The sequence below is a fragment of the Stegastes partitus genome, unplaced genomic scaffold (genome assembly GCF_000690725.1).
Source record: "Stegastes partitus isolate 25-593 unplaced genomic scaffold, Stegastes_partitus-1.0.2 Scaffold204, whole genome shotgun sequence".
NCBI classification, from domain to species: domain Eukaryota; kingdom Metazoa; phylum Chordata; class Actinopteri; family Pomacentridae; genus Stegastes; species Stegastes partitus.
The window spans coordinates 218,006-244,404 of record NW_007577935.1 but is presented as its reverse complement, the minus strand read 5'-3'; the positions used below and the strand labels follow the sequence as shown (position 1 = coordinate 244,404).

Sequence of the window (26,399 nt, the reverse complement as noted above, 5' to 3'; positions counted from 1 at the left end):
CTGAAAGCATCAAACAAGACAATGAATGGCTAATCTGTCGCAGAATATATCGGACTAAACATAGAATGTCTTTGTTTCTGAGTTGATTGAAAAACTGTATCTAAAAGTATTTACCATTCCTGATCCTTTTTGCTCAAACATTGTACAGCAGTTCAGTATGCTGCGCTGCTATTCAGCTCCCACCATCTGCTGCATCGTAACGATCACAGTTTTCACATAAAAGGTGAAATGTAATTAAAATCATGACCCCTAGGCTCTCTCTTCTTTTTACTCTCACATATCCAGGAGTCATTCTACTGAAAGAGTAAAGTGACTGAGAGGTTCAATTCTATAAATGTGTAAATGTTAGCTTAACGGTACCCTGTGGAGTTTCTGACCACTAACAGCACCGCGCAGAGGTCTTAGTAGGTTCATCCTATTTCTTGGACTCTAGACCCGGCACACAAACGGGTTTGGATCCACATTTTATGAGGTCAGCTGAGTCAAATCTCAGTCTGTTACCACAGGTTCCAGGTTTATGTAACATTATGTGCAATACCAGAGCGGATCTGATGATGAAACTTGATAACACATTACAAATACTAAAATTAGCAATAAGACTTTGGTATAATAGTTCAAAAGGTCAGACACGTTACGTGAAGTTATAAGTTATCCTTCAGATGCAACGAAGCTAAATGAGGCGCTTTTGTCGTCCATCAGCGTGACAGCAAGTGGATTTATAAGCTGAAATAATGAGTGGATTAGACATGCTGCGTCAGTCAGCCAGACAGGAATAATAGAAAACCTAAATGTTTTTTTACCAACTTTAAGGAGGATGGATGATATGCATTATAGCCAGGCATGGAGGGGGGATAGCTACAAGCATCCCATTAGATAAGACATATAGTTTTGTTTTGACAACTTGAAAACTAGCATTAACTTGTAAATAGCAATCAGCTGTGAAATCGTTGCCAACTGGGTCTGTGGCTCACAGCTGCGTCCATGTCCTGCATTTCTCAGTTCTCATATGGTTTGGTTCTGGTTAGTACATTTCCAAGCTATTTGGGGTTCGAGCTCAAATTGTGAGACCTGTGAAGAGCCCTTGTGCCAATGTTTATACACATGTGGTCCACATTTTTTGTCCTCATGCATGCGCATGACGACACATACATGGGAATGCAGGTAATGCAATAGAAATCCCTGTTAATGGTTTCACACGACTGCGCCGATCCACAAGTGGTAAAAACATGGCAACAAATGCAAAAAGAAAGAAAACAACTACCAAATAAATATGGATGTAAACAATACAGGTTTGAAAGTTTTCAGAAAAATCAGCTTTGCCAGTATTTTATAAAGAAGGAAACATATCTGTGAGACCCCCAGGTAAAACACAGTATGTTTTGGTGGCCAGCACTCAATGTAAACAGAAACTGTGTTTGTTTACTCCACAGGGCACCTTTAATAACCCCAAAACAGACACGTTTAAAGGGTTCTTCCAGGCTGTATTCTAGCTGGAAGCAAACCAAAACAACATAAACATACACAAATGCCTTTAAACACTTGGTTTTCTTAAAGTAAGTATTCTTGTTATATTTGGACTGAGCATTGAACCATAAAAACTACTTATAGCTTCTCTCGAATACAAAATATTAATCAATCCACTGTATAAAGCGGAATACTCAATTAACAGTTGTGTTGAAAGTGTTATTCATAGCCTTAGTGCGCAGCAAAGCTGATAAAATTGCTTATTTACCAAAATGTCAGTGTATTCCTCCAAGTCCGCGGTCTCTTACAATAAGATAATGCCAGATAAACTTAATGTAAAGGTCACTGGTACAGTATGTGTGAGTATATAAATAACACTAATCTTTAAATGATCAGAGGGTTCTGCATTAAAAAAAACTATGCATTTGATGTACAGTTGATCAAGCTTGATCAAGCTAATGCTATTCAATAAGAAATGAAAAGCACTTGGTACCATAGGGAGGCAGAGAACTGACAAAAATGTTTTAAAAAATGTCTAATTAATTCTGTCTATTCATCACCACTACACATCTAACAAGACAGAATACAGAGCTGTACTGGTTTTCTGATCAATCAGAAATCTCACATAAATGTATTAATTTAAAAAATGCTTCCCTTTGCATCCTTTCAAGTTTCTCAATTCACCATGTTCACCCCCAAATGAATGGTACATTTATCACACTGATCCTAGATGAAATACAGCTGTTGTGATGATTACAGATAGCATGATGGACGGACATCTGATGAACAAATGAAACAAGACACTTAAACAATTAGCAGCCGTATCCTCATCCATTTATTGAAATCGTCTTCCTCGCTGATCATCAAAACTAAAAAAGGAAACTCTAAGCAATCTTCATCTATGTGATTCAGTAAGGCTGCTAATCATTTCTTTGAAGACAGCTGTGAAAAGATGCCACAGATCACAGAGTAGACTACAGCACAAAACACACTGCCACCACTGCACAGCTGTGCGGAACATGACATGCGTCACGTGACATGCCATTGCTGCGGCACTCCAGCGACGACACAGTGCAAAAATGGTGCATAATGCATATTGTAGTTTCCTGGTTTTTGTTAGTAACACAAAGGCTGTCTGTTATGTATTTCCCAGTCCCCCACCTGCAGTGAGTCTTCACACCTACAGCATAGCTTGCCAGGCATTGTCTTTTATGTCACATAATGGTGCGACTGTGGGGCGTGGAGTGTTATTCTACCCCACTAAATATGGTTCTCTTCATCCATTATGACAGCTTCAAGACCACAAAACAAGCTGACCTGTCACTAACAGAAGAAGGTACAGCAGTTTGGAGACGTGTTTCCACAAAAAAAAAAAGAAAAAAGTGCTGTTTCTCACGGGACACTGAATAATAGGACTGAGGTGTAAACTGTTACTAGGCGGTGCGTCCGTGTGTGCCGTTCCACTGTGGGTGTTTGGAGTTACAGAGAAGGAAAAAAAAAACAGGCCTGTCGTGACGTGCGTCATATGGTGGTAGTGTGTTTTGCACTTGTGAGCGAGGCTCCACTCAAAATGTATTTTTAAATATCAAACAGTCTGTAGGCTTGACAGGTGGCTGTAGACAGTTTATGCGTCCGTGTTCATGGAGAACAGTAGCTGCAGTCTGCTTGGATTCATATCAGCTGGAATCATCCAATAGTGACCAGTTGTCAGGGATGACAAAATACCCTTTAGGCCTCTTCGTGCAGCACAATCCACTTCTCCATGAGCACTTTGTTTCAAACACACATATTTTCATTGTTGTCTGCAAGGGACAAGTGTTTGATACTCAAAAGATAGACTTTAGGTGGAGCACTGTTTACCCTCGATTTTTAAGTGATACTGACATAAATGTTAGACAATCTACAGTATTATGGAGATGACAGACAGACTGAGCTGGGCTTGAATCCAGGCAACCTCATGCTGTGATGGAAAGTTTGAAATGATCGGGCAACAGCGACACAGAAATGGTGTTTCCCTTTTATTATGTTATTAACCAAATTTTCATCTGATCTCAGGAGATAAGATCAGTGAAGTTTTCAGGCTATATTTGGCAAGCATGCAGCAGTCAAATCAATTTCATGAACTCTGATGAGATCATTCCTTGGGGTTTTCAAGAAGCAGCTGGGAAATTTTCAATAAAAAGGGATGATTTGATTTCAGTGGGAGTTTTTGTCATATCTGGAGGCATACTTTACACCACTACTCCAGTACATTTCTGTGCCACGCGGATTTCATACCTGATAGATCCTGTTTAGATGTGCCTGTAGGAAGAAAATGTAGCGCATGTAATGGACTGGCTCCAGAATTTCTCTATGAACTAAAAGTATATCTCTGAAGCATTTTCCCCCTCATTACCTCTCAACTGTAGCAAGACACCAAGACCTAGAAGAACCAGGCCATGTGGGCAACAGATGTACGAGAATACCAACCAGGTATTCACTGTTTTTGATGGTTTGCACATGGAATAATGTAGAAGATATTACTGGAAACATACAGGAGTATCAGGATGTAATGGAAGATAAAAAAAAAAAACAAATTTAAAAAAAAGCTTGCTCTTAACCATCGCAATGCCAAAACAAATTTAAAAGATGGCAGCAAAATATCCACTAGTAAAACACTTTAGTATAGAAAACTTTTCAATCACTGGCATGAGCAGAATAATGGCAATAGTGATTGAAAATGCTAAACAAACACTTGATCATTCAAGTGCTCCAGCAAATACAATAAGAAGCAGGCGAAGTTTAATTATTGCTTTAATTTGCATGCCTATTTTGGGAATGCTATAATTGGGTTTCTGGTGATGATTTTCTTGACATTTCGAGAAAAAAAAAAAAAAATCAAGTCAAATCTGAGTGTACTCCATATTACTGACTGAGTATCACTGTGCTAATTACATGAGATCCTCTGGGCCATCTCAAAGGAACTGCTAATTTGGGGTAAATAATCAGCGGTACATAGACCTTCTTGAGGGCGTTTTGCAGTGAAATGGCACAAGTCCCCCACCTGCACATAATCAATATGCCACTTGAATTTAGGTTAAAGGTATTCAATTCTTCTCCTTGAGACTCCGGTGTCCTGCAGGTCCTCCCTGGTGGTTACAACTCAGTGTGCCCCAATTCCTCATTACATACAAATGCATTATAAAGTATACAATAAAGAAGTTAGTAAGCAAGGAATTCACTTTTTCATTTTGTACACAGAGGACAGGTTAGGCAAACTGCAACTGTAGAAATACATCATTGCAGTTCGCAATCTAGACGCATTGCTAACTGCAAGGAAAATCAATCTTTCTAAGGATTATTTTCTGAGCTGTCACCAGAAACAATATACTGCCATCTTTATTTTTTCCCCAGTGTAATTCTGAAATTTCTCCACTGTGTACAAGTTGCTTAAAAGAGTTTAGAATTTATGCATCGTATACACCTGGGACATAGAGAACATCTTTAAGCCAGGTATAATTCATTAATTCCAGGAGGACTAATGTATGCAGAAGACCAGCCCTCAAGGATTTGCTTCTACCGTCATCCACGCTGCCTTTATTATGTTACCTGCTCTCCCTCAGTGAACACGTGATCGCCGTAGCTCCAGCTGATGGTGGGAGTCGGATCTCCTGATGCCTCACAAGTTAGAGTTACCTGCTCCTCCATCTCTGAAGTGCTCTGGTTTACGATGTATGTGATCTTGGGTTTGACTGTAAAGCACAAAAGCCAAAGTCATCACAACTGCTCTGGCATAACAAGACAGCCAGGTGGTTTGGCAGCACAAGAACAATAAGTAAAAGAGCAAGTCTGTGGATTTGGGATGAGTTCAAAGGGAGGATGAGGATCAGTAGTTGACAGGTGAGGGGGATTTTTATGGCAGCAAAACTGCATTTAAGCTTTCCCAGTCCCAGCAGCAGTAAAGTTGTGATAACCGTGTGTGGATCCAGACGTTATTCATGTAATAATTTATTTAGACTATCTCAAAGGAGCTGGCCTTCATATTTGTTTACATTTGAGGGAACTGTCAAGTTACAGTACACCTGGGGTAACCTGAAAGCGCAGCAGGGTGCCGCAGAAGTGACATGAGCAGAGCGAAGCAAATTGAAGTGCTACTTCTGACGCATGTGGCTGAGTATCACTGTGCTCTCATCTTATTCTTCCATGAAGGATGAATGCAAGGGATTAAGCAATGCATTTAATAAATGTAAATCTATTCAGTATCGTGTACATAATTTGTAATATATAGCACAAGGAAACCACTGCAACTTTGTTTTAAAGTTGTGTTTTCTCCACACATAGATGAACAAAGGAACGGCTGTGTTGTCATTTTGTTATGTCTACATTAGGCACTTCAGCGTGTAAGTATTTATATTCCAGGGATGGATGTCAAAAGTCAATCAGTAGGATTGGAATCAGAGCAGATATTTTTTTAATAGATTGCATCAGCAATGTAAACCTTAATCCATTCCAATCCTCTGTTTGTCATTGAAACACTGGAAATTAGGATATAGAATACATTGTGAGCAAGACGACCTTGAAACAACACAATCAAATGAATTCTCGCCTGAACCTTGCAGCTACTACAGCTATTTTCTGCATTCAAGGTATTCAGTGCTCAAGCTATTTTCTTGACTAATTTCAATACAACCCTATTTAGAGGCTCTGAAAGCCTTTTTCTCAATCATGATTCTCACTTTGACGGTGAACATGAACACAAAATCTTCTTCTAAAGATAGACCGGTTCTGGTTATTTCATATGAAAATAACCAATTTAGTGTTTTTATCTGTGATCGTCTTACTGGTTTGAAGTGGATGAGGTTCAGCTGTCGTCTCATACTTCCGTTAACAACATCTGAGCCCAAATCAGATGAAATTTGTGAGGTTTTCCTGCTACAGATGCTACACTGTCAAGCAAACTGATGAAAAATCGCACAAAGAGAACCTGGATAAAGCCGGTGTTTTTAGCGTTAAATGCTTGACAAATAGTACCTATGTTCGTTTTTTGCAGCATCAACTATGATTATGGCTTATTTAGTCATTAATATTTATTGTTAGAGACATAGAAGTACTTACATTTGAAGCTGAGTTTAATGGTGTGCACTGCCCAGCTCTATTATGCTATAAATATCACAGCACGGTTTTGACAGGTACTTAACATTAAATGACTCAGGACATGTTTACAGTTTCCACATGCAGTAGCTGATGCTTGTAATGAAATATGCAATTGCAGATTTTTCCACATTGATGTCAGGTAACCAGAGCTTTGTGAGGAAAATCTTTGCGATAATGAGGTAAACAACAGAGTCTGAAAGCTGTCTTGGGTAATTTTAAGGTAATGGTTTATCCATCGAGCTCTAAAGAACCCCACCTTGGCTACTTATTTTGTTCAGGAAAATGAACTGCACAAGCTAACCCAGTCTATAATTCAATTGACATAACTGCACACACTGACACTAAGATTGGGATTGAAATTATGGCTGTTGTGACATGGCAAAATAAAGACGAGAACAACCTAGTGGGTAAAAACAAAGAAAAAACTTCAAAGAGTTCAGCTGAGCTCATCCCACTTGGCCTGTTCTCTAAATCCTTAAGCTCCATCCCTACATGAAACAATCACAACCCACACCGAAACAACACCTTATCTTGTATCCCTTCGAAAAACAGACACAAAACCATACTATTGTTCTTCCCCCACCTACATACTCATATACCTCATTCCCACACACTTGGATCATTTCATATTGCCACTTTAGTTCACGTCTGTATATAAATCATTGTGCCTTACCGAACACTCTCAGACTGAGTTCCTGCTCTGCTTCCCCAGCCTTGTTCTTGGCAATGCAGGTGTATTCTCCCTCATCCAGTTTGGTAACATCCATTATCGTCATTTCTGAGCCATCTTCATTAAAACTGTACTTCTCTCCTGCCTCGAGGTCCACTTCATTCCTGTAGAAAAAGCGAGCGTTAAGCACCATATCCATCTATCAAACCCCATTTCTCAGCTACGCCATGTTACAAGATTTTCTTTAAAACTATGATCCCTCGGTCTTTAGAAAATATGCAGAAGTTTCTTTCTACATCCCTGAAGGACAAAGTGAAAAAGATCAAGTGAAAGAGTACAAGTGTGCAGTGATGGGAAAAAAAAGAGGTGAAGAAGAGGTGAGAGCTGAGAATCTCAGAGCAGAAAATGTTTTTGTTAAATGAGTGTGATAATGTTTTTCTTTTGCAAGCCTTTTGACATTTGATGTTTACAGCCAATTTGAACAAAAATGCCTCATTTATTCTAATTTCATCAAAGTGGAGCATAAATTGCTTGTCACCATTGCCAGCCATGTAAAGGAGATAATGTTTCTGGCCTCTGACACGACTGACTGTGATCACTTTTTTGTGTTTCAATACATTTTTCAGCAAGCTGCAGGTGCTCTGTAACTGCACGACTACAAAAACACACACATCTAAAGGAAACAGTAGCTCCTGGGCCATTTGCACTTTTTGACCCCGATTCTAAGTTGTCGACAGAGTTAACTGCTGTCTTGGAAACAAGACGAACAGGAACAGCTTAACAAAGCAGGAGCCTATCAATGGCTGTATTCAGATACACTGAATAATGTGGCTATTGTTGACATGCTGGTCTTCAGGTTTCACGGTTTACATGCACCTTTGATACCCTGTGATTAAGTGTCCTATTGCAATGAATAAATCAGCTAGTCGAATATCGCTAATAAACTAGAGTATCTTCCATGCAGATACAACAGTGCACCGACACTCCTAGCATCAATTTGACTGCGGCATACCGAGGCATACACCTAATAACATTCCTGATGTGGGTGTGTTGCTGGATGAATTTTTTAAATGTGACTATTGCAATACCCACCTGTAAAAGCCAACTGGCAAGCAAACCTCATGAATATTCAGTCCAATAAAGCATGAGCATACAGCGTATCTCTGACAACAATCTGAACCAGTGGGCTATAATGTTTATCTTCCAAAAGGTATCCTATGTCTTCTGTTTCTGCTAAAACCTTTACTTCACATCTTTATGTAATACTGTTTGCATTATTTACATTATTATATAAATAATGCAGTAGCCTATTTAAACAGCAGGTTACTAATGGTGAGTAACATTACATTTGTCATGCAACCCTGCTGTGTTATAGAACATTAATAAAACCTACATAACAGGGAAACATAATAGGCTATAATGAGTGTCATGATTACATATAACCGCTTAGGTTGGAGACAATAATTGCTGTAAAATAAGCCACTTGAGGAAAGAAAAAGAAAAAAACAGTTGATGGAAAAAATCTGGAAGTGTAGAGGAAATGTTTGCTTCTTTCATTGGGGATCTAGCTGATATCTGGTTTGTATAAATACAGTTTATTATTTTTGATTGGCAATACCTCATTAGTCTGTTCCTGCCAACTTTTACCTCCACTGACGCTATGTGTCAACAACCATTTGCGCTGTTTGCAAAAACCGGCGTTACCAAGTGAAAATTTTAGCCATACTAGCGACAGGGTTCTATGGATCTGCCAGTCAGATATTCCACCATTCAAATCAGTTTAGACTGAAATGTTTTTAGGCACCATTGTATACGAGGGCATCGAGCAGGAAAGTTGCAGATGGCAACAAAAATGAATATCCTTCTCTCAGTTTTCCCTTTTCCAGATATGTAGGAGAACATACGGTGGCCTGTAGGTGTCAGTAGCTACTTCAGTAGGTTAGGTACATATTTAGAAATGGTATTTAGTTATTCAGTTAGTTATTTAGTAAATTGTAGCTCATAGCTTTCATATAGGACATAAATATTACTACTATATTATTAATAATACTTTTTTTTTTTAGTCTAGACGTATAGACAGATTGTGAGATAGAATTAGCTTTTAATCTTCGACTGTAGACCAGAAAGTGCAAGGTACTGTTTGGTTTGACCATTCTGGGCTTCTGTAGAAACATGTCTGCAGATATGAAGGGCTCATTTGTATTTTATTCGTAGCTACAGGTGATTATACACTAATGATAACATAGTCATGAACATTTCACATTTCACTTCTGCAAATAGATCCCCCTAAATCCTACACGATGGGCTTTAACTATTTGATTGATTCAGATGGAATTTTGTTTTGGTTCAGAATGAAATGTCTCAACAACTATGGGATGGACTGCCATGGAAGTTGGTAGATGGGTTAATGTCACCCTCAGAATGAAATGTAATAACTTTAGTCAAAACTTAAATTTGACCACACACGTGCAAAACTAATGACATTCCTACAAGCCTCAACTATATTTTGTGTGTATTGAAAATTAGCATACTAGCACATGAACAGGTCAAAATAAGATGTTGAATGTGGTAAGCATTATTCCATTAAACATCAGTGCATTAGCATTGCCATTTTGGACATGTTAGCGAACTGATGTTAGCATTTAGCTTATATATTCAAGTTTAAACTTTAAAAAGCTTTAAGTTACTTACAATAAAATAAATTATCTCAACTGGTCAATAATGGCTTTTTGTAAGTTGTCACAAATGACAACTTGCTGTATTATTAGCTTAAGGACTATAATCACATGTCCTGGCTAACTGTAGGCTACTTAAGTAATTAATTATTAGTGTTATGCACTGTTATCTGACAAGTGCTACTGAAAATGCTGAAAGCTTTCAACTCTCCACTTGCTAGCTGAGTTATACCTTGTCCACGTCACCATGGGTTCAGGATAGCCATCAACAGCACAAGTCAACATGGTGGGCTGCCCAACATCTGCTGTGGCATTTACCTCTGACTGCCATATCCTGATGGTCGGGAGCACTGAGATGCAAAGAGATATATAAATAATGAAACAGAAAGAAAAAAAATAAAATAGGCAGACATACATATATATATATAGGCAGATGGCCATATAGGTACAAAGATAGACAGCAGACGGAATAACTGAAAGGGAAGCAGTGACAAATTCAGAGCACTTATTTTAGGCACACTCATTTGCTGGGCTCAGAAGTTGCAGGAAACAGACTTCATTAGCATGGAACATCTTTGATACACGGTTGCTCTGGGCAACTGTTTCCACATTGATGCTGAGCCTGGCCGCCTCTCAGGATCTACGGCTTATTTAAGCGTCATGGGACACCTGCCACACAAAAACATGCGCGCAGGAACAAAAAGGAAGAGGAAATATTGTGAGGGAGAAAGGGTTGCTAACCATTCACAACGACCTTGATGACACGCAGATCAATCTCGCCGCGGGCCATGAGGCGACCCTCGCAAGTATACAAGCCCTCATCTGTCTTCTTTATGCCACGAATCTGAAGGTGATTGTTGCTCAGTACCCTAAACCGAACTGAAAAGAAACATAAGAAAAATGCATTATCAGGTGTGCATATATATATACACACACAACAGGTTTACAACAGCACTGCCTAACTATTTAATGATAAACAGCTGGTGTGCTAACAAGCTTGTGAATCAGCACAATAAATAAAGAAAACTCTTGGCGGAATTAATTGACCAAAAAAAGATTTACTTTAATTAAACATATACATTTTAACACTGATGTCTTAGTAACTGATGTAACTGCACCATTATCATCTGAAAAACAGATCTGATAGAGCTTTATCTCCATTAGATGTAGCTCCCTGTATGCAATATTTGTGTTAGTCATACGGATAATGCTAGTGGAAAAACAACTGTCTTTTTTCGGGGCTCATATTTTAGATGTTATTTCCACTTTATGAAATTCATTTCAGTACATCCAACACTCCTTCCAGCAGCTCCAAAATAAGAGGAATATGGCCCGAGCCCACATGAACCCCTTCAGTTTGAGATGAAATGTGAGCCGAATAAATTTAATCATGTAATAATCCAAAATACTATTACAACCCACACATGAGCCCGTGTTATTATTTTCCAGTGAGCAATACCAACACTACCATACACATTATTATATTGCTCAGTGTCAAGGGTGAATAACAGAGAGTCAATTGTATTTTTAAATTCAAAACCAAATTAATTTCTTCCTTTCAAAGCTCAGGGTAAACCCCAGAGAAGAATGGCAACAAAAACAGGGCATAAGCAATTTCAAGCCTCTAACAATGGTAAATCTGCATATATATTATTACGTTGCTTGTCTTTGGGTGCCTGTGTGTGCTTTAATTTTAAATATGTAGTCTATGATGACCAGTGTTAAAATAAATTACTAAGGTTTACATTTAGCCTTTTAGGCCAGACTTTAGGTTTTTATTCTCTGTTTTGGCTCTTGACTCTTTTTTAACTCTACCAAACTGTAATACGGTAGTAAAATTGCTCCGAGTTACATCTTGATTATGTCTTACACACTAAAGTTTGGAAGCATTGACGCACTCCCCTGACTTACAAACTTACAAACAAAAAAGAAATACCAATCTTTGGAACAGACTTGATTTCATACAGATTTAGGGACAGTGTTGTACAAACTACAGCTCAAACTGAATACAATTATCGAAACGTCTTACAAAAGAAGTGAGAACACATTTGTGTAATATCAGTTAAACATCAAATGATTCAAAATTTTAACACCTTTTAATAACTGTACCACTTTGACTTGAACAATAGGGTTATTTACTCTTTACTCTTTTACTGTAAAAGTAAAACTGAACAATTAAGATTTACAATATTAAAAATACATGCACAGTAGGAACTCAATGCAACAAAAGTTTGTCGTTACTAATATTTTTTTTCAATATTTCATATGTCCAACTGTATTTTTAATAACCACTAATCCTCTGCATGGAGGGCACCAGTGTCCATAAAGGTCTGTAAAGATGTTTTGACAAATGCTACCAAGACTATTTTTTCCAGCTGCTCCTGGCTGTAGGGATTGCGTAGCTCTATCTTTCTCTTTAAAATACCCCAAAGGTGTTCGATTGGATTCAAGTCAGGCGTCATACTTGGCCAGGTCATAGTTTTCACTGGTTTCTTGTTTAGAAACTCTTGTGTGATTTTTGGCAGTGTGCTTTGGATCGTTATCATGCTGCAATGTTCCTCCTCTGCCAAGCTTCTTCAGACTGTGAGTTATCCTGTCAGCCAGTATTTTGGTGATGCCATCTATCAGTGTCATCTCCCTAACAGCTTTTGCACTCATACAGCCACATATCATCATAAGCCCACCCCTGTGCTTCACTGCCAGGAATATGCATTCACTGTGGTAGTACTGGCCAGCTTGATGCCAAACATGCTGGACTCCATCTGAACCAAACAAATTTGTCTTTGTCTCAGCTCAATGTGCTTCCAATATGCATCATACTTATTTTCATGTCTTTTAACTAAATGTAATCCTACAGTTTTGTATTCAACAACAAGCAAGGGTGTCTCTCTTGGACACTGTCCATCGAGGTGCAATGTTCTTAACACTATGTGAGCTGTCACAGAAACTCAGATTTTCATTGATAACCCCTGTGCCAAGTCTCAAACACTTGCCCGTCTGTTTTTCAGAGGCAGATAGTGAGAGTAGCACGCTGTCTGTGATGTCATTTAAGGAGGACGGCTACTGCTGATCTAATTTGCGTTACTATGGATCATTACTATGGTCTGTGATCTCCCTGTGTCCATTCACGTGTTTGTGAAATCTCCCTGTCAGATTTTCCAGCTCCTCTGGCAACTCTTTTCCATCTGAAGCAATGGTGCCAACACGCAGGTAGACACAGCCATAGATTCAAAATTGAGAAAGCGCTGGCATTCACAGGTTGTTTTTATAAGTATGTTCATGCAATCTGGCAAACTGTAATGACAGGTGTTCTTAATTTTGTTTCAGTGATGACAGGCTTTCTAAGTTGTGTGTCAGTGAATGCAGGCAAAGGCATTCCCTTTTGTTGCTTTGAGTTTCTACTTTAGTCCCTGTATTTTCTATATAGTGTTTCTGAAATATCTGTTGTAAGAGGATATACTTTACTGTCAACTACGAAATATTGCAATGATTGAGAGCTGGTACAATTTAATAGAATTTTTAATTTCAGTTAACAGCAGCCAACAACCAAATCACCTGAAACAGAAATCCCATGTAGTTCAGAGACACCTTACCATCTTTTTCCATCTGTATTTTCGTGCCTTTATATTTCCAGAGGACGGTGGGTAGAGGTGAGCTGACGACATCACAAATGATGTTGGCATTGTCCCCTTCAGTAAACTCTTGGGGTGAGGGTGCATTTGTGAAGGTAATTTTTTCTGTAATGAAACAAGTAATAAACATTTTTCACTCAGTGATATAATGAGTCTCATCAAAACACACTTGTTGGTTAGGAATAAACTTTAATTCACTACATTTCTTAAGCATTTGTTCTAAAATCATTCCCTACATGACAACAGTCATTTCTATTCCAATAATTCATTTTCACAGCTAAAAATGGTCAAACTGGAAGAGTGCTTGAAACATTTATCAATTACCACACTTTTCAACAAACCAAAAATCCATGTCTGGACACCTTTCACAAGCGAAGGCTTATTATCATTCTAAACAGGCTCCCTGACTGCACTGACGGTTTAAGTTACCAGAACTGAAGCAATCTGCAGCCATTTCTTAAACTGATTGGCTAATGGAATTTGCTGGAGGGCTATATGCGCCATAGAATGAAGTGCTACCGTTACCTTACAGACTTGACTTAGGGCACAAATTCCAGAATCGCATTCAGCTTCCCGGCTATAAAGCTGTCTCATCAAGGCTTAACATATGATGCCATTTGTAGCCACATTGTGCAGCTCATTTCTTGAAACGATCGGTAAAAGTTTTAATGCAAAATCTGCTCCTGTAAAACTCATTGCCTGCAGGGGGCACAAGTAATGATATTCCAGTATCCAGTATGTTATCCTTTATTTTCTTTGTAGGAGGTGACATTGCAATTCGTATGCAAACTGCTGCTGCTGTCCTTTCCTATTGATGGCAGAAGTTAATGTGTATAACTGCTATGACTATTAGCTTGCTTAATGTGAAACTTCAGACCATAAAATAAAGCTGCAATGTTATTTTGTACAATACTGTACAAAGTAGTGTACATTGACTTCAATGTCTACATGGGTGACCACTTCTAATAAAGACCAAAGATAGGCATTGAAATAACAAAAAAGTTTTATTTGGAAAAGGACTCCATCTCTGATGGACATTCGCTGATGCTTGGCATTCATGGAAAATAAAACCCATTACTCAAAAGAACGGCACAACAGACAGGATCATTAAGCAGCCCTCTAATGGTCTTCCGACCGTTTATTGAACTGATGAAAAATCCATCGTCACTTGAGAAGAAAAAGAGTAATGTGTTGCCCTTGAGCAGTCAATAAAATACTATGAGTTCAATAAACAGGATTCTTTTTCTTCTATGCTCACACCACTCTATAATTTGGAGAGAGAACTGTATGTGGTGAGGGAAATACTTACGGAAGATTTTCACTTTGACAGTTGACTCCCCTTGCTGGTCTCCACTGGTAGCGACACATTTGTATGTCCCCGCATTATCAGCCCCAGCTTTGTACAGAGTGAGGGTGGAAGATGACTCATCGTTACGGGTTACTGTTATGTCTGGTCTATTCGGTTCTATCCTGTCCCCAGTTGGTCCAAACCAGTCTATGTGCTTGGCAACGCCTACAACTAAGGGCACAGACAGAGCACAGCAGTAGATAAGAAAACAGGCATCTATAAGGTGCACGTTTCACATCAGTGAAGTCAACCAGTGCCCACGGACAAAAACTGTAGGTGGTTCATGCTGCTGCATGATCTGAAGTCTGCAGTTTATACATTTAAACTGTGTATGACAACCAAGATGTCAGAGAAAAATGTGCTAAAAATAAACTCAAAAGGTTTTTTTTAAAAGGTCTTCTGCCATTTATTCCCTTTAGATCGATATGAAGGACAAGAAACAAAGGACAATGAAGGAAGCATCATGCAGCAAAGGCTTGATAGATTGATAAGACTGAAAATCAGGACATTTCAGCCACATAAATACACAATACAAATCCTAGACCTTCAAGTAACCAGTAAACCACTTAATAGATAATAAAAGAAGGCTGGTATAGTGATGTGGTTTTACAATGACACCCTGCAAAAAAAGAATGAGTGTTCGATGAGGCAGAGTATTAAGATATTATTTGAACTTTTGAGTACCATTTAAGATTCAAGAGTGTTTGTTTGTCACATGCTCATACAGTATGTGGAGCGTAATGAACCCATAGTGCTTGCATATCATCTTGAATCAGATTATGAAAATATTATTTCATTTTCATTACTATTTAGTATATAGTAAATACAAAACACAAGCCTGTGCTGGAATTTTGTCTGTTTAAGTCACGTATGGTATATCTGTACAACAATATTAAAATGTACACAGGTGAAAACTAAAAGCAAATAGTTAAGGTGCAGTTTAAAAGAAAAAAAAAAAAAAAGATTCTAAGCATGACCAACTTACCTTCGCACACAAAGAATTTGGACTCTCCCAGACTAATCTCACCGTGAGTTGGTGTGATCTGCACTTCCAGTGAAACTACAACAGAGAAAAAGCACACAAAACAAATGAGGCTGTGTTTAAGAATGCAGAAATGCTTGACACTGTTTCAGCATTGGGAGATATTACAATTGTTTCAAACACTGATATTTTGTTTATCCCTAAAGATGATTTAGCCTGCAGCTGTTGACATATCAGTGTATGCCACCTACAGGCAAGGACAGAAGCTGGCACCTGCAGGCAATCAGTACTACAACTGTGGGATTTTGATGATTTCTATTTAGCAAACTTTGCTACTACAACTACTAGAAAGAGCACAGGCATAGTCACAGACAGAATTACACATTTCTGTTTGATTATTTACATCCATTGGAGACTGGTGTCAGACAAACGTTTTTATTAGTAGTTCGTTTTTGGTTAACAGGTGGAATAAGTATTAAAGTTGGAGTGTAGGACATTTAGACATAAATGAACATCCATTGCATATACATATATATATATATATTCACAAAACACAAAAGTCTCAAATCTGATTTTTGTGGCAACATTTCCACGCTGGCACACCAATAGCGATGTATTTTACATCAACCAGTTGTTATTGGTTTATCAGAGCTGAAGAGGGAAGCAAACTTAGCCCAGAAGATGGAGTATGCAGCAGCAGCAGCCTGGAATATGTATGGTGGCAAATTCTATAGTGTCCAAAAAAAGTTTCTGATGTTCCAGATGAAAGAAAAAAAAAAAAAATCACCCATATCTTTGAACATACATCAATATTTTTACAGCAACTGAAAAGGCAGTTGGAACATTGAATCTGTTAAAAGCAATGTCCATGCCCATCAAGAAAATAATTATGCCAGTTTTGGCCCTAGCAGCCCTATTATTACAGAAAAGATGGACATTTCCTATTCCTCTATTGCCTGCAGTCTTCTTGTCCTTTCAAGAGAAATAACATCAAGCCAGCACTGCAATTATTCAGTTAAAATTCAGCAGCGGGCAAGAACCAGCGATGTGCTCCCAATGTACCTTGAAATAAATTATTTTTAAAACGCTTCAAAAAATTCTTAGAAATCATGCTGTCTGGTGAGCGTCTCTCAGTGGGAGCCTGCACTTCATCAAAGACTGGATGAAAAGGACAGATTTCTATTATTTGACACGGACGGTAGTGCGGCCGGAAACACTTCCGTGCTTAATTAGAACAAAGCACCACTTGTTTCCTCTCGGGGGAGGATAGTCAGGGTTCCAGTGGTTGACTAAGAACTGTGACTAAATGGGCCAAAAATTCAGCATTATAATATGCATGAGCAAGACTGTGTTAATGTACATGCACCACACTGGAGGTCAGGGTGAAAAAGGACAGACGGGGCCTTCAATTGGCACAGGGAAAGAGGACAATGAGGTCTAATAGAGATGTCTGGAGCGAAAACGCAGAAGGATTTCTGTAATGTCAACTCGTGGAGCGAATAGGCAATTATTGATTTATTTTAGCCAATCTATTTCAAGTCTTCCCATAAAAGTGACATTCCCTCTAATGTGAAAATGTAAAGATAATTCCATCTTTGAAGCCCAGTAAAGTCAAAGGTTAACGGAAGTCTATTGCCAATCTCCTGTTCTTTATTTCTACTAAATTAGAGCAAGAAAACTGTCAAGACAGTCTCATTATTTTTGCAGCATTTATTTAGTTTCATCAGATTTTAATGAGCATTTTTGTCTCATTCAGTTTTGGGGGATTTAACTGATAAACTGTAAATAAGCCTTTCTAAATGTGTTGAAGATGAACAATTACTAAAATACTAGGCGCTGACAGATAAAATTCAAAGTCCCATATGGTGAAAATCTATTTTTATAGTATTTTTGTGGCTGTAATAAATATGGTGGTGTAAAGTTAAACACAGTTACGATATGAGAGCGTTTAATTCTACCATTCGTCTAGCACCCCCACGAGTAGACAGCCTCCCGACTTTACAAAAGGTGAACCTGAGGAAAGAATAGATTAAAATTTGCACAATTATGCCCCCTCACTACCATACCGCTGCTTCCACAATAAACAGGTGTCTTTCAGTCTAGCAGGTTTACTTACTTTCTGGAGCTGCTTTTTCTAATCCTGATATGTCTCAGCCAAGGGCAAAGCAAACCAAATGTTCTGCTTTTGGCTGATTTAAGATGACTTTAAGACTGATTTGAAACCAATAAACTAGGAATTAGAGGGTTACTGTATTTTCATGTCATCTGTTGTGCTTCAGGGCAATCAAAACCAGGATTTGCTTCTCTCCAGCTCTCTGAATTCACATTTACTGCATTTTAACACAGACAATTTCCAATAAAGCTTTTCTTGTTTACATATTTTTCTGTTTTTGGTCTCTAACAATGGAATAACTACCAAACGGTGACTGAAACACAGCTCATTAAGACTTAATGTTAACTAACAGTCACTTTAGAGCCATTTCCAAGCACTGCTAACGCACTGATTTTACAATCACAACACTGTCTCACAAACCCATTACATCAGTTAAATACAACCGATTTGCTGTTAATGTGTCGATATCCATGTAAAATGATCGCTTACCCAGAAAGTTAGCAGTGATCGAAAGTCACTTGTACAGCTGATTTAGAACAAGGCTTAAACCAGAGGTAAAGAAGTCACAGTAAAATGAAGCATCTTTGCAGTATTTTAAGCTGAAAATGAAGACATTTTGGGAACATTTGAGACTTGTATTAATTTGCTTAAAAGGGGCACAATATGGGACCTTTAGGAGTGACTATCATTCGGTAAGACTAGCAAGAAACGAGTAGAAATTACAAGATTGTTTAGGAGGAAAAAGGGGGTCGTATGATCCACAAGATGCTAGAAAATAGTGACAAATGCCCACCATCACTTTAGATAAACAGTGTACCAAATAACATAATCTATTTTAGAACTAAATGGCAAAAAAATTACATAGAACTGATCAAGTATTGGGCGTTAAGGTGTCTCAGTGGTTAGTACTGCAGTTCTCCCCGTGCAGCGTGGGTTCTCTCCAGGTTCTTCCTCCCACAAGATCCAAAAACATGTTGAGGTTAATTGGTGATTCTAAATTGTCCGTAGGCATGAATGTGAGTGTGCTTGGTTGTCTGTCTCTAAGTGTAGCCCTGTGATAGACTGGTGACCTGTCCAGGGTGTCTCCTGCCTTCACCCTAAGTCATATGGGATAGACTCCAGCCCCCCGCGACCCTAGTGAGGATTAAGTGGTGTCTAGATAATGGATGGATGATCAAATATGAGTTATTTTTCTGTTTATTGATTAAGCATTTCAGCTCTTAACCCATAAACCTCCCAGAATTCCATACACGACGTAATTACTGACACTAAAAAGGCAAAATCTGAACAAAAGAAAGTGTTTTCTACAATTTCCAGAGACTGACATTAAGTGTGATCTGTCATGCCATCAGAGTGGCAGTGAAGGCAGGTACTGAATGCAGCCGAGGAAAATCACTGTAGTTTGCACTGTCTCTGCTGTCAGATTATCCTCATTTGAGTCAATAACACAAAGCACAAAGCACTATAATCGACAGTTATTCATTTATATGAGAGTTTTATTTTTAAAAGAGTCAAACTGTTTCATTTTTGTGGGCAGGATTTGATCTTCAAACTGATGGAACATCAAACCCTGACATCAGCGCTCCACTCACTTTTTCATACAAACAACTAAGAAAAAAACAATGTTATGCTAATTTCATGGAAAAAGGTTTATGGATTTTGTTTTAATTGCACCGAGGAAAAAAGGACGGTTGGTATTCATTTAGTCAAATGAACGGGCAACTCATCTGCAGAGAAAAGCAAGCTGATGATGATTATTCAAGTTAAGAAGTTTGTTTGTACAGCCCATTATCACTTTCAGTGTCTGAAAGGGTTTTACAACTATAATAGTTTCCAACCCAGGCGGAGATTTATCAAGAAAAACACCCTGAAAAACACACACACACACACACACACACACAAACACACAAATATTAACTATCTGAGAAACAACAAATACAACAATTAGGCTGCAGAAAAACACATGGGAGTTCAGCACTGATGTAATAAACCCATTTATAAGAAATTCAATAAAGTATGAATGTCCAGTAAAGGTTGAGTGGAATAAGCCCACACAGATAAGACGATGAAAAGATCCATTATCAGAGCTGGGGAGGTGAAGTGGCAATTCAGTAGAGGGGTGAGATGTGGGGCAACTGATGAGTTTACATTACAAAGAAGAAATGCCACAGATACACCACCATCACTGGCTTCCATTAGTGTTTCACACATTGACTGAAATAGCCAGGCTCTATGTGCGTTTATTTGGTCCTGAAGTTAAAGCAAAAATATTTGTTCAGACACTTATTCCCTTTGACATTTTTGCAGGGAAGAGACATAAATGGTGCGGTTAAAAATGAAGCGAGATAACTAGCTCAGGATTTACTGTAATATGCCAGAGAAATGCAGAAGCTGCAGAACATACTAAATGCTTACCCTAGCACTGTGTTTGAGGAGTAAATTAGGTGCAAAAGTGAGTTACTCATTAGCGGTGGCATATGACAGTCTTTTAGGGTAGAATCACAATGTGCTCATGACTTGTATTGAATGTGGTTGCGTAAATAGAATGCCTCTAATTGTGAATCAGTGCTAAAGACCTAGCTCACAAATATGCATCCTGTTTTCACTGAAAATAGTGATTTGTATCTCTGCTGCTTTCAGTCGCTGATAACTAGGTAGCCCCGGCCCATCCCTTCGCATGTTTCCCTGCCTCCAGCCTGGCCAGCTCCCTGCTGTGGCAGTCCCCAATGTCATTCAGCTGCCTCACCAGTGAGTCTCTTGTCTTGCAGACAGACTCCAACTTCGCTCACTGAGACTGCAGCTGGCAACAGCAGTCAGCTATTTACAGACAAACTTCATGGCATCCTTGCTCTGCTCTGTAGCCTCAGTGAGCTTGGCATAACAGCATGTGAACCAGTTCCCCACCTGCTGCAGGTTCTGGTTGGAGTGGCTCTCCAGCTAACAGTGGATCTTCCACAGTGTAGAACAAGGACTGTCATTGCCAGCTGCAGTCCAAGATGGAGTTGGAGTCGGTCCAAGGAAGGAGAGACTCACTGGAGAAGCAGCTGACATTGGGGACTACCACAACAGCAACCTGGCCAGTGTGTTTCCCTACCTGTAAGCAGGTAGGGAAACACAGACTGGACAGGGAAGTACTGGCTGGTTAGCAGCAAGCGAACATTCAAACTGAAATATTTACATGTAGCACCCTTAATGACATGACCAGTATGATTCCTTTAAAAAGCAGATCATGTGCCAAATTAAGACCATCCGTGACATGCTGTGTTATATTAGTATAGCCAGTCAACAAGGTACACCTACTGAAAACTAATGTAGCAAAATGGCCCTATAAAATCCCTCTAACCATCCAGCTATATGATTGAAGGTCGACTGACATCACAGACCCTTCTCAGTGTGGGAATACAATTCAACAGCACAACAAATAACAGCCTTCAAAATGGTGGGTAAAGTGAATCAAGCTGCAGCACTTGTTCTTGTGGACACTTCTCATAACCTTGATGAAAATAGGATTTATTGAAAGTCTCTTGTGTTCGACTGTGTTAGCTGTAGTTGAGTGTACCTACTAACAAATGAGTATATTTCCTAAATAATTGGCCAAGTAATGTAGGAATGGGTGCTATGAACTAACAACCGATAAGCTGCTAACATTTGAAAATGTGGTAAATACTGACTTTTTTTATGTTAACAAATCAGACACTTTTATCCAACTGACTCAATTGAGTTTTATGCAATGAATTAATGTCATGAAGTCAGAAAGCAGTGAGCCACTTTCTAAAACCTGTCAGTACACTTCACAACGCTGCTTTTCCCATTAAAACCAACAATGCAAAACCGCTCTCATATCATCCCAAGCAAGCTGACATTCAGAGGGATGAAATTCCCACACATGATCTCATATCCTCTTCTTTTTTTTTTCCTCGTCTTTATTCTGTTGAGTATTGGAATACAACAGCAACACACCTGCACAGTCTGAGAGCGTTCCAAATTAAATTGTTGTGTAGGCCAAGCACTAATTGGTTCTCTCAAATTAAAGGCAAAGCTGTGGCTTCTCTTTGCTGAGTTATGAAGACAGGGTAATTGCTCTCCAACCAACGGCTCACTTTTCATATATTAAAGAAGCTAACATGCTACTGTACTTCCAAGTCTTTTTAAAGGGCAAAAGGCTCTTTCAACACAGGGGGTGGCCAAATTACAAGAACTAAATGCACAGTCTAGAAATTTAATCTGTATGTGAATCCCTCATGACCAAATGGTTTTAAACCCTAAGGCTAAGGCTGCTTGTGGATATGCACTACATAGGAGTGAAAGTACTATGCAATGTAGATTAAAAAAAAAGAAGAAAAATGAATAAATAAATCACACACACGCACATATATGTATGTACATCAAACAGAGTATATAAACACACACAATATGCACACACATCTTTTAATCTTAATCCTTTAGGCAGTGGTTTTTTAGGCAGAAGAAAGGCACTTTAATTTAAGATAGCATTTTTAGGCCAGAGCCTAGCAGTATGACGCATATTACAAAATAGGAGTTACTTAGTCAGAAGAGTCGGATCTGGATTGGCATTTGTCGTGGAATTTTCTACAGATAGTCATGGTCCTCAGAGGATGAGTCCTAGTTTATATCTAATGTACTTCCACTCGAGCACCCCCTGGATGCTTTTACTTATCTACAATGAGGGAACCATTATGAGTTTTTTTTTTTTTTCCAGGGCTACTATACAATCAAGGAGATTGATAATCAATATTTGGGGCTGCTATACATTTGCAGTAAATGAAAATATTGACATCATAATTTTTCAGCACTGATAGAAGACATATTTGCACTTGTTTATTTATGTTTTACACATGTTTAATTAAAAGACAGCTTTTCAACATACATCCTTCAGTGTTGATGGGCTATTACTGGTGACATTTATTATCAGATACTGCTGCGGGCAGGACCTTGATCGACACCACACAGTGGTGACTACACATCAAGAGAGGTGGCTGCATCAGAGTCAAAGAAACACATTTTCTAATTATTTTTCTTAACCAGCTCCCATAAAAAAATAAAAAAAAGTACATATTGTAACCCATAATCGACCATGCCACAAATTGGTAAACCCTTACTTATCCCGTCAAAAATCTTGACATTTATATGAGGGAGTTGCGCAAATATTTTCACAGACATTCATGGTTCTTAGACATTGCATACTTTATTTGATCATCTATCTCCTCTAGTGCTGGATTTGTACTTCTGAGTAAAATATTGCAAACCAGCTATGGATTGCCATTAAATTTGGCATAGCCATTGTTGTCCAGCAGAGGTGGGTAAGCCTTTTACCATCACCATCAGTTTTAAATTTTAATTTATCCAGTACATTGGTTTATGAATGATACAAACTGATAACGATCCCATCAGCCTTAGCTGTACTTGAAGTTTAACTGGGGTCTTTTTTCAGTCCTCTAAATACTTGCTCAATAAAGGATTGCACATCATAGTACAATGGGTCACAGATGCTCGGCTCTCAAATGCAACTTTAACTTGTTCACTAGCAAATGTTAGCATTGTAACACCCTAAACTAAGATGGCAAACATTGTAAGCCTTGCACTTGCTTAACATCTGCGTGTTAGCATTGTCAAATTGTTGGCATACTTATTTTGCATTTAGTTCAATACACTGCTGTGTTTAAGTAAGCACAGTCTCACAAAGCTACTAGCATGGCTGTAGTGTTGTTGCTTAAAAATCTGATGGGTAATTGATTTCCCATGTGTCAATCAATACTACGAGTAGCTCAGTGGAGAAAGCATTTGTGCCTGCCAGTGTTATTTCTGATACTACGTCTACTTCAATTCCTACAAATACTAAAGTAGTCAATTCCAAATCGTCTTTGCACAGTAAACAACATACTTTTCTCATATTACAAGAAATGAATAATTTTAATTAACTGAAAATGTAAAGTTTTTTTTGTTACTGTTATTTGTTGTTGTATTTTTTATGTATTCCTTATCATAGTGTTGGAAGTGTTAACCTAAAAGTGCATTACTCTACCTGTGAACCGCTTGATCGTCAAGCACAAACTGCAAGCTTTAAAATATTTAACAAGTTCCCAGAAAGGAGATTCAAAGTATGACTGTTATGTACTAAAACTGGAACAAGAACTTAAAATGAGGATCAAGGAAGATGGCCTGAAGAGCATCAGAAGGTGTTATGTACTACTAATTGGCAAACCTAACCTTAGGCTTATAAAACTTGCATAAAAGCAGCAGCAACATACCCAAACCTGTGCTAAGTTTCCTGGTTGTTAAGGCCCTCAACGGTAGACTGGCTCAGACCAACAGAGAAATAAACAATTCAAGTAGATAAGAGTGACCTAGTTCTGGGAAAACACATAATCTCCCTGCAGTTAAACTTGGCATTCCAATGCTTTTACAAAAACTTAACATGAAAAAAATTCCCTTCAGGGAAGGCCCCTTAAAAATCAACCTGTATCAGCCGCCTATAATGCAACAAATTAAAGAAGGAATGCCGAGTTGCAATGCGCCTGGAGACTGACCACAGACATTCAAAGATAAGGTTTAGCTTTATTGCTCCTAATTCACTTTAATAATTACATCCTTAAAAGAAGGGGAGTGAGTCAAGAAACAAAGATGTAATGATAAAAGCCAATACTTCGATAATTATATTTAATAGTCACTGCTTTCAACACATTCCCAATTATGGACGCAGAATATGGTTGGAATCTGAAAATCAGCTGCCAACAAATGGATTAAGAATGCCGGTGTGAACCAAAATCTGAGCTGCAAATTAAAGTCTTATTTACATGAAATACACTTGAAAAATGACATATGTGCAGAGAACGATGGTCTGCCAAAATTGCACCACAATACCAAGAGAAATACCAAGAAAATGGCAGCAATAAATCTAGTGGCTGGTCTGTTTATCTGCATCCAAACAGGAAAGCACAAGGCAAATTTGAATGCAACACAGAAACTGTGGCTATGACATTAGCAATTCATTTGTGATGTAACATTTACTGTAGCTGTGGGCAATGTCATATTTGGATGCAGGCTGATCATGACTATAGGAGACAGCTTGCAGTGTCAATAATTCATGTCTCTGTAGGTCATCAACAAAACCTTAGTATTTGTAGTCTTGGAGCAATCTCATGAAATTTATAGTAAGATGCAGGAAAATACTACATTGTCAATGGCAGTGTATCATCACTTACATAGTCTCTGCAGGCTCTTAATGCAGCTCACAGCATGATACAGTAAAATGCAAAACATGCTGTGGCATTTATCTGAATATATCTGTACTGTAGGACCAGAGAGGGCTGCACTATTTCAAGTTCACAATACACGGCTGTCTTCGGTTATGTTTATTTATTTAAGGATCATCATGCTTGCGATTTTTCCCAACACAGCCATAAGACATTGTGCTACAGTGCTTAAACAAGTAAATGCACATGTGCCTGCACGTGTATGAATGCATGTGTCCGGCTATGTAATGATGGTGGTGGAAGGGGGTTATTCCATGAATGAAAATGACGTACATTGATGCCCTTGGGCTACAGCAATCAGAGGTTGCAGTTGGAGGACTTAAAATAGTCTCATGTAGCCTAAACCCATCTTTTCCAGCTTGGGTTGTATCTTAAATGTAAGTTCCCCACAGGAGCACATTGTTATTTTGGAAGTAAGTGATAAGATATGAAGGGCAAGGAAACCATATAGATGAGAATTTATGCAGAGCCTAGCCTTTTCACTCTGGCCTCTGTAGTTATCTTGGAACACCTCGGGTGCTGCAGCCTAGGCTGTTGGATGTTGTAGTAAGCCTCGACCCAAGCCGTGACTCGCCTCACTTGCCATACGGGATTATGCTCATTATCTATTCTGCCAGCGTAAAGCGCGCACACACACACACACACCTACACACACACACACACACGCACATTCACAACCACTTAAACATAAGCCTGCCAAATTGACAGTCACAGTTACAAACCTCAGCTTACTATTTGTTATCTAAAATAAACAAAAGATCAGATCTGTCCTTCAAATGAATGGTGCACAAGCCATTAGGGCTGGAAATTACTGAGTAGCTCATAATACATTACTACAGCACTATTTTCACAATATGAATGTTTTGCACAAGATAACGACTAACAACAGGGAGGTTTATACGTTTCAAAAAAACATGTTGTACGTTTCAAAAAACATCTTAAGTTGGGACAATAAGTATTCAGGCAATTAGACAATTTTTTAGTTTTGTATTCCACTGCAGTGAATTTAAAATGAAGCAATCAAGACGTGATTAAAATGCAGACTTCCTGCTTTAATTCAAGGGTTTTAACAAACTATTACATTAACTGTTCAGGAATTACAGCCTTT

At 38.6% G+C, this 26,399-nt stretch overlaps 1 protein-coding gene across 3 annotated transcripts in view; it reads right to left on the bottom strand.

Moving 5' to 3' along the window:
• Positions 1-26,399, bottom strand: part of ncam1b (neural cell adhesion molecule 1b) — a 77,878-nt gene that overhangs the window by 26,282 nt on the left and 25,197 nt on the right. For all 3 annotated transcript variants that reach the window (XM_008280630.1, XM_008280631.1, XM_008280632.1), the window contains exons 2-8: positions 15,908-15,982; positions 14,884-15,093; positions 13,536-13,679; positions 10,684-10,821; positions 10,175-10,292; positions 7,271-7,431; positions 5,053-5,195 (exon numbers count right to left, since the gene is read on the bottom strand). In XM_008280630.1, coding sequence (XP_008278852.1) covers positions 5,053-5,195; positions 7,271-7,431; positions 10,175-10,292; positions 10,684-10,821; positions 13,536-13,679; positions 14,884-15,093; positions 15,908-15,982 — 989 coding nt within the window. The remainder of the gene's footprint in view (positions 1-5,052; positions 5,196-7,270; positions 7,432-10,174; positions 10,293-10,683; positions 10,822-13,535; positions 13,680-14,883; positions 15,094-15,907; positions 15,983-26,399) is intronic.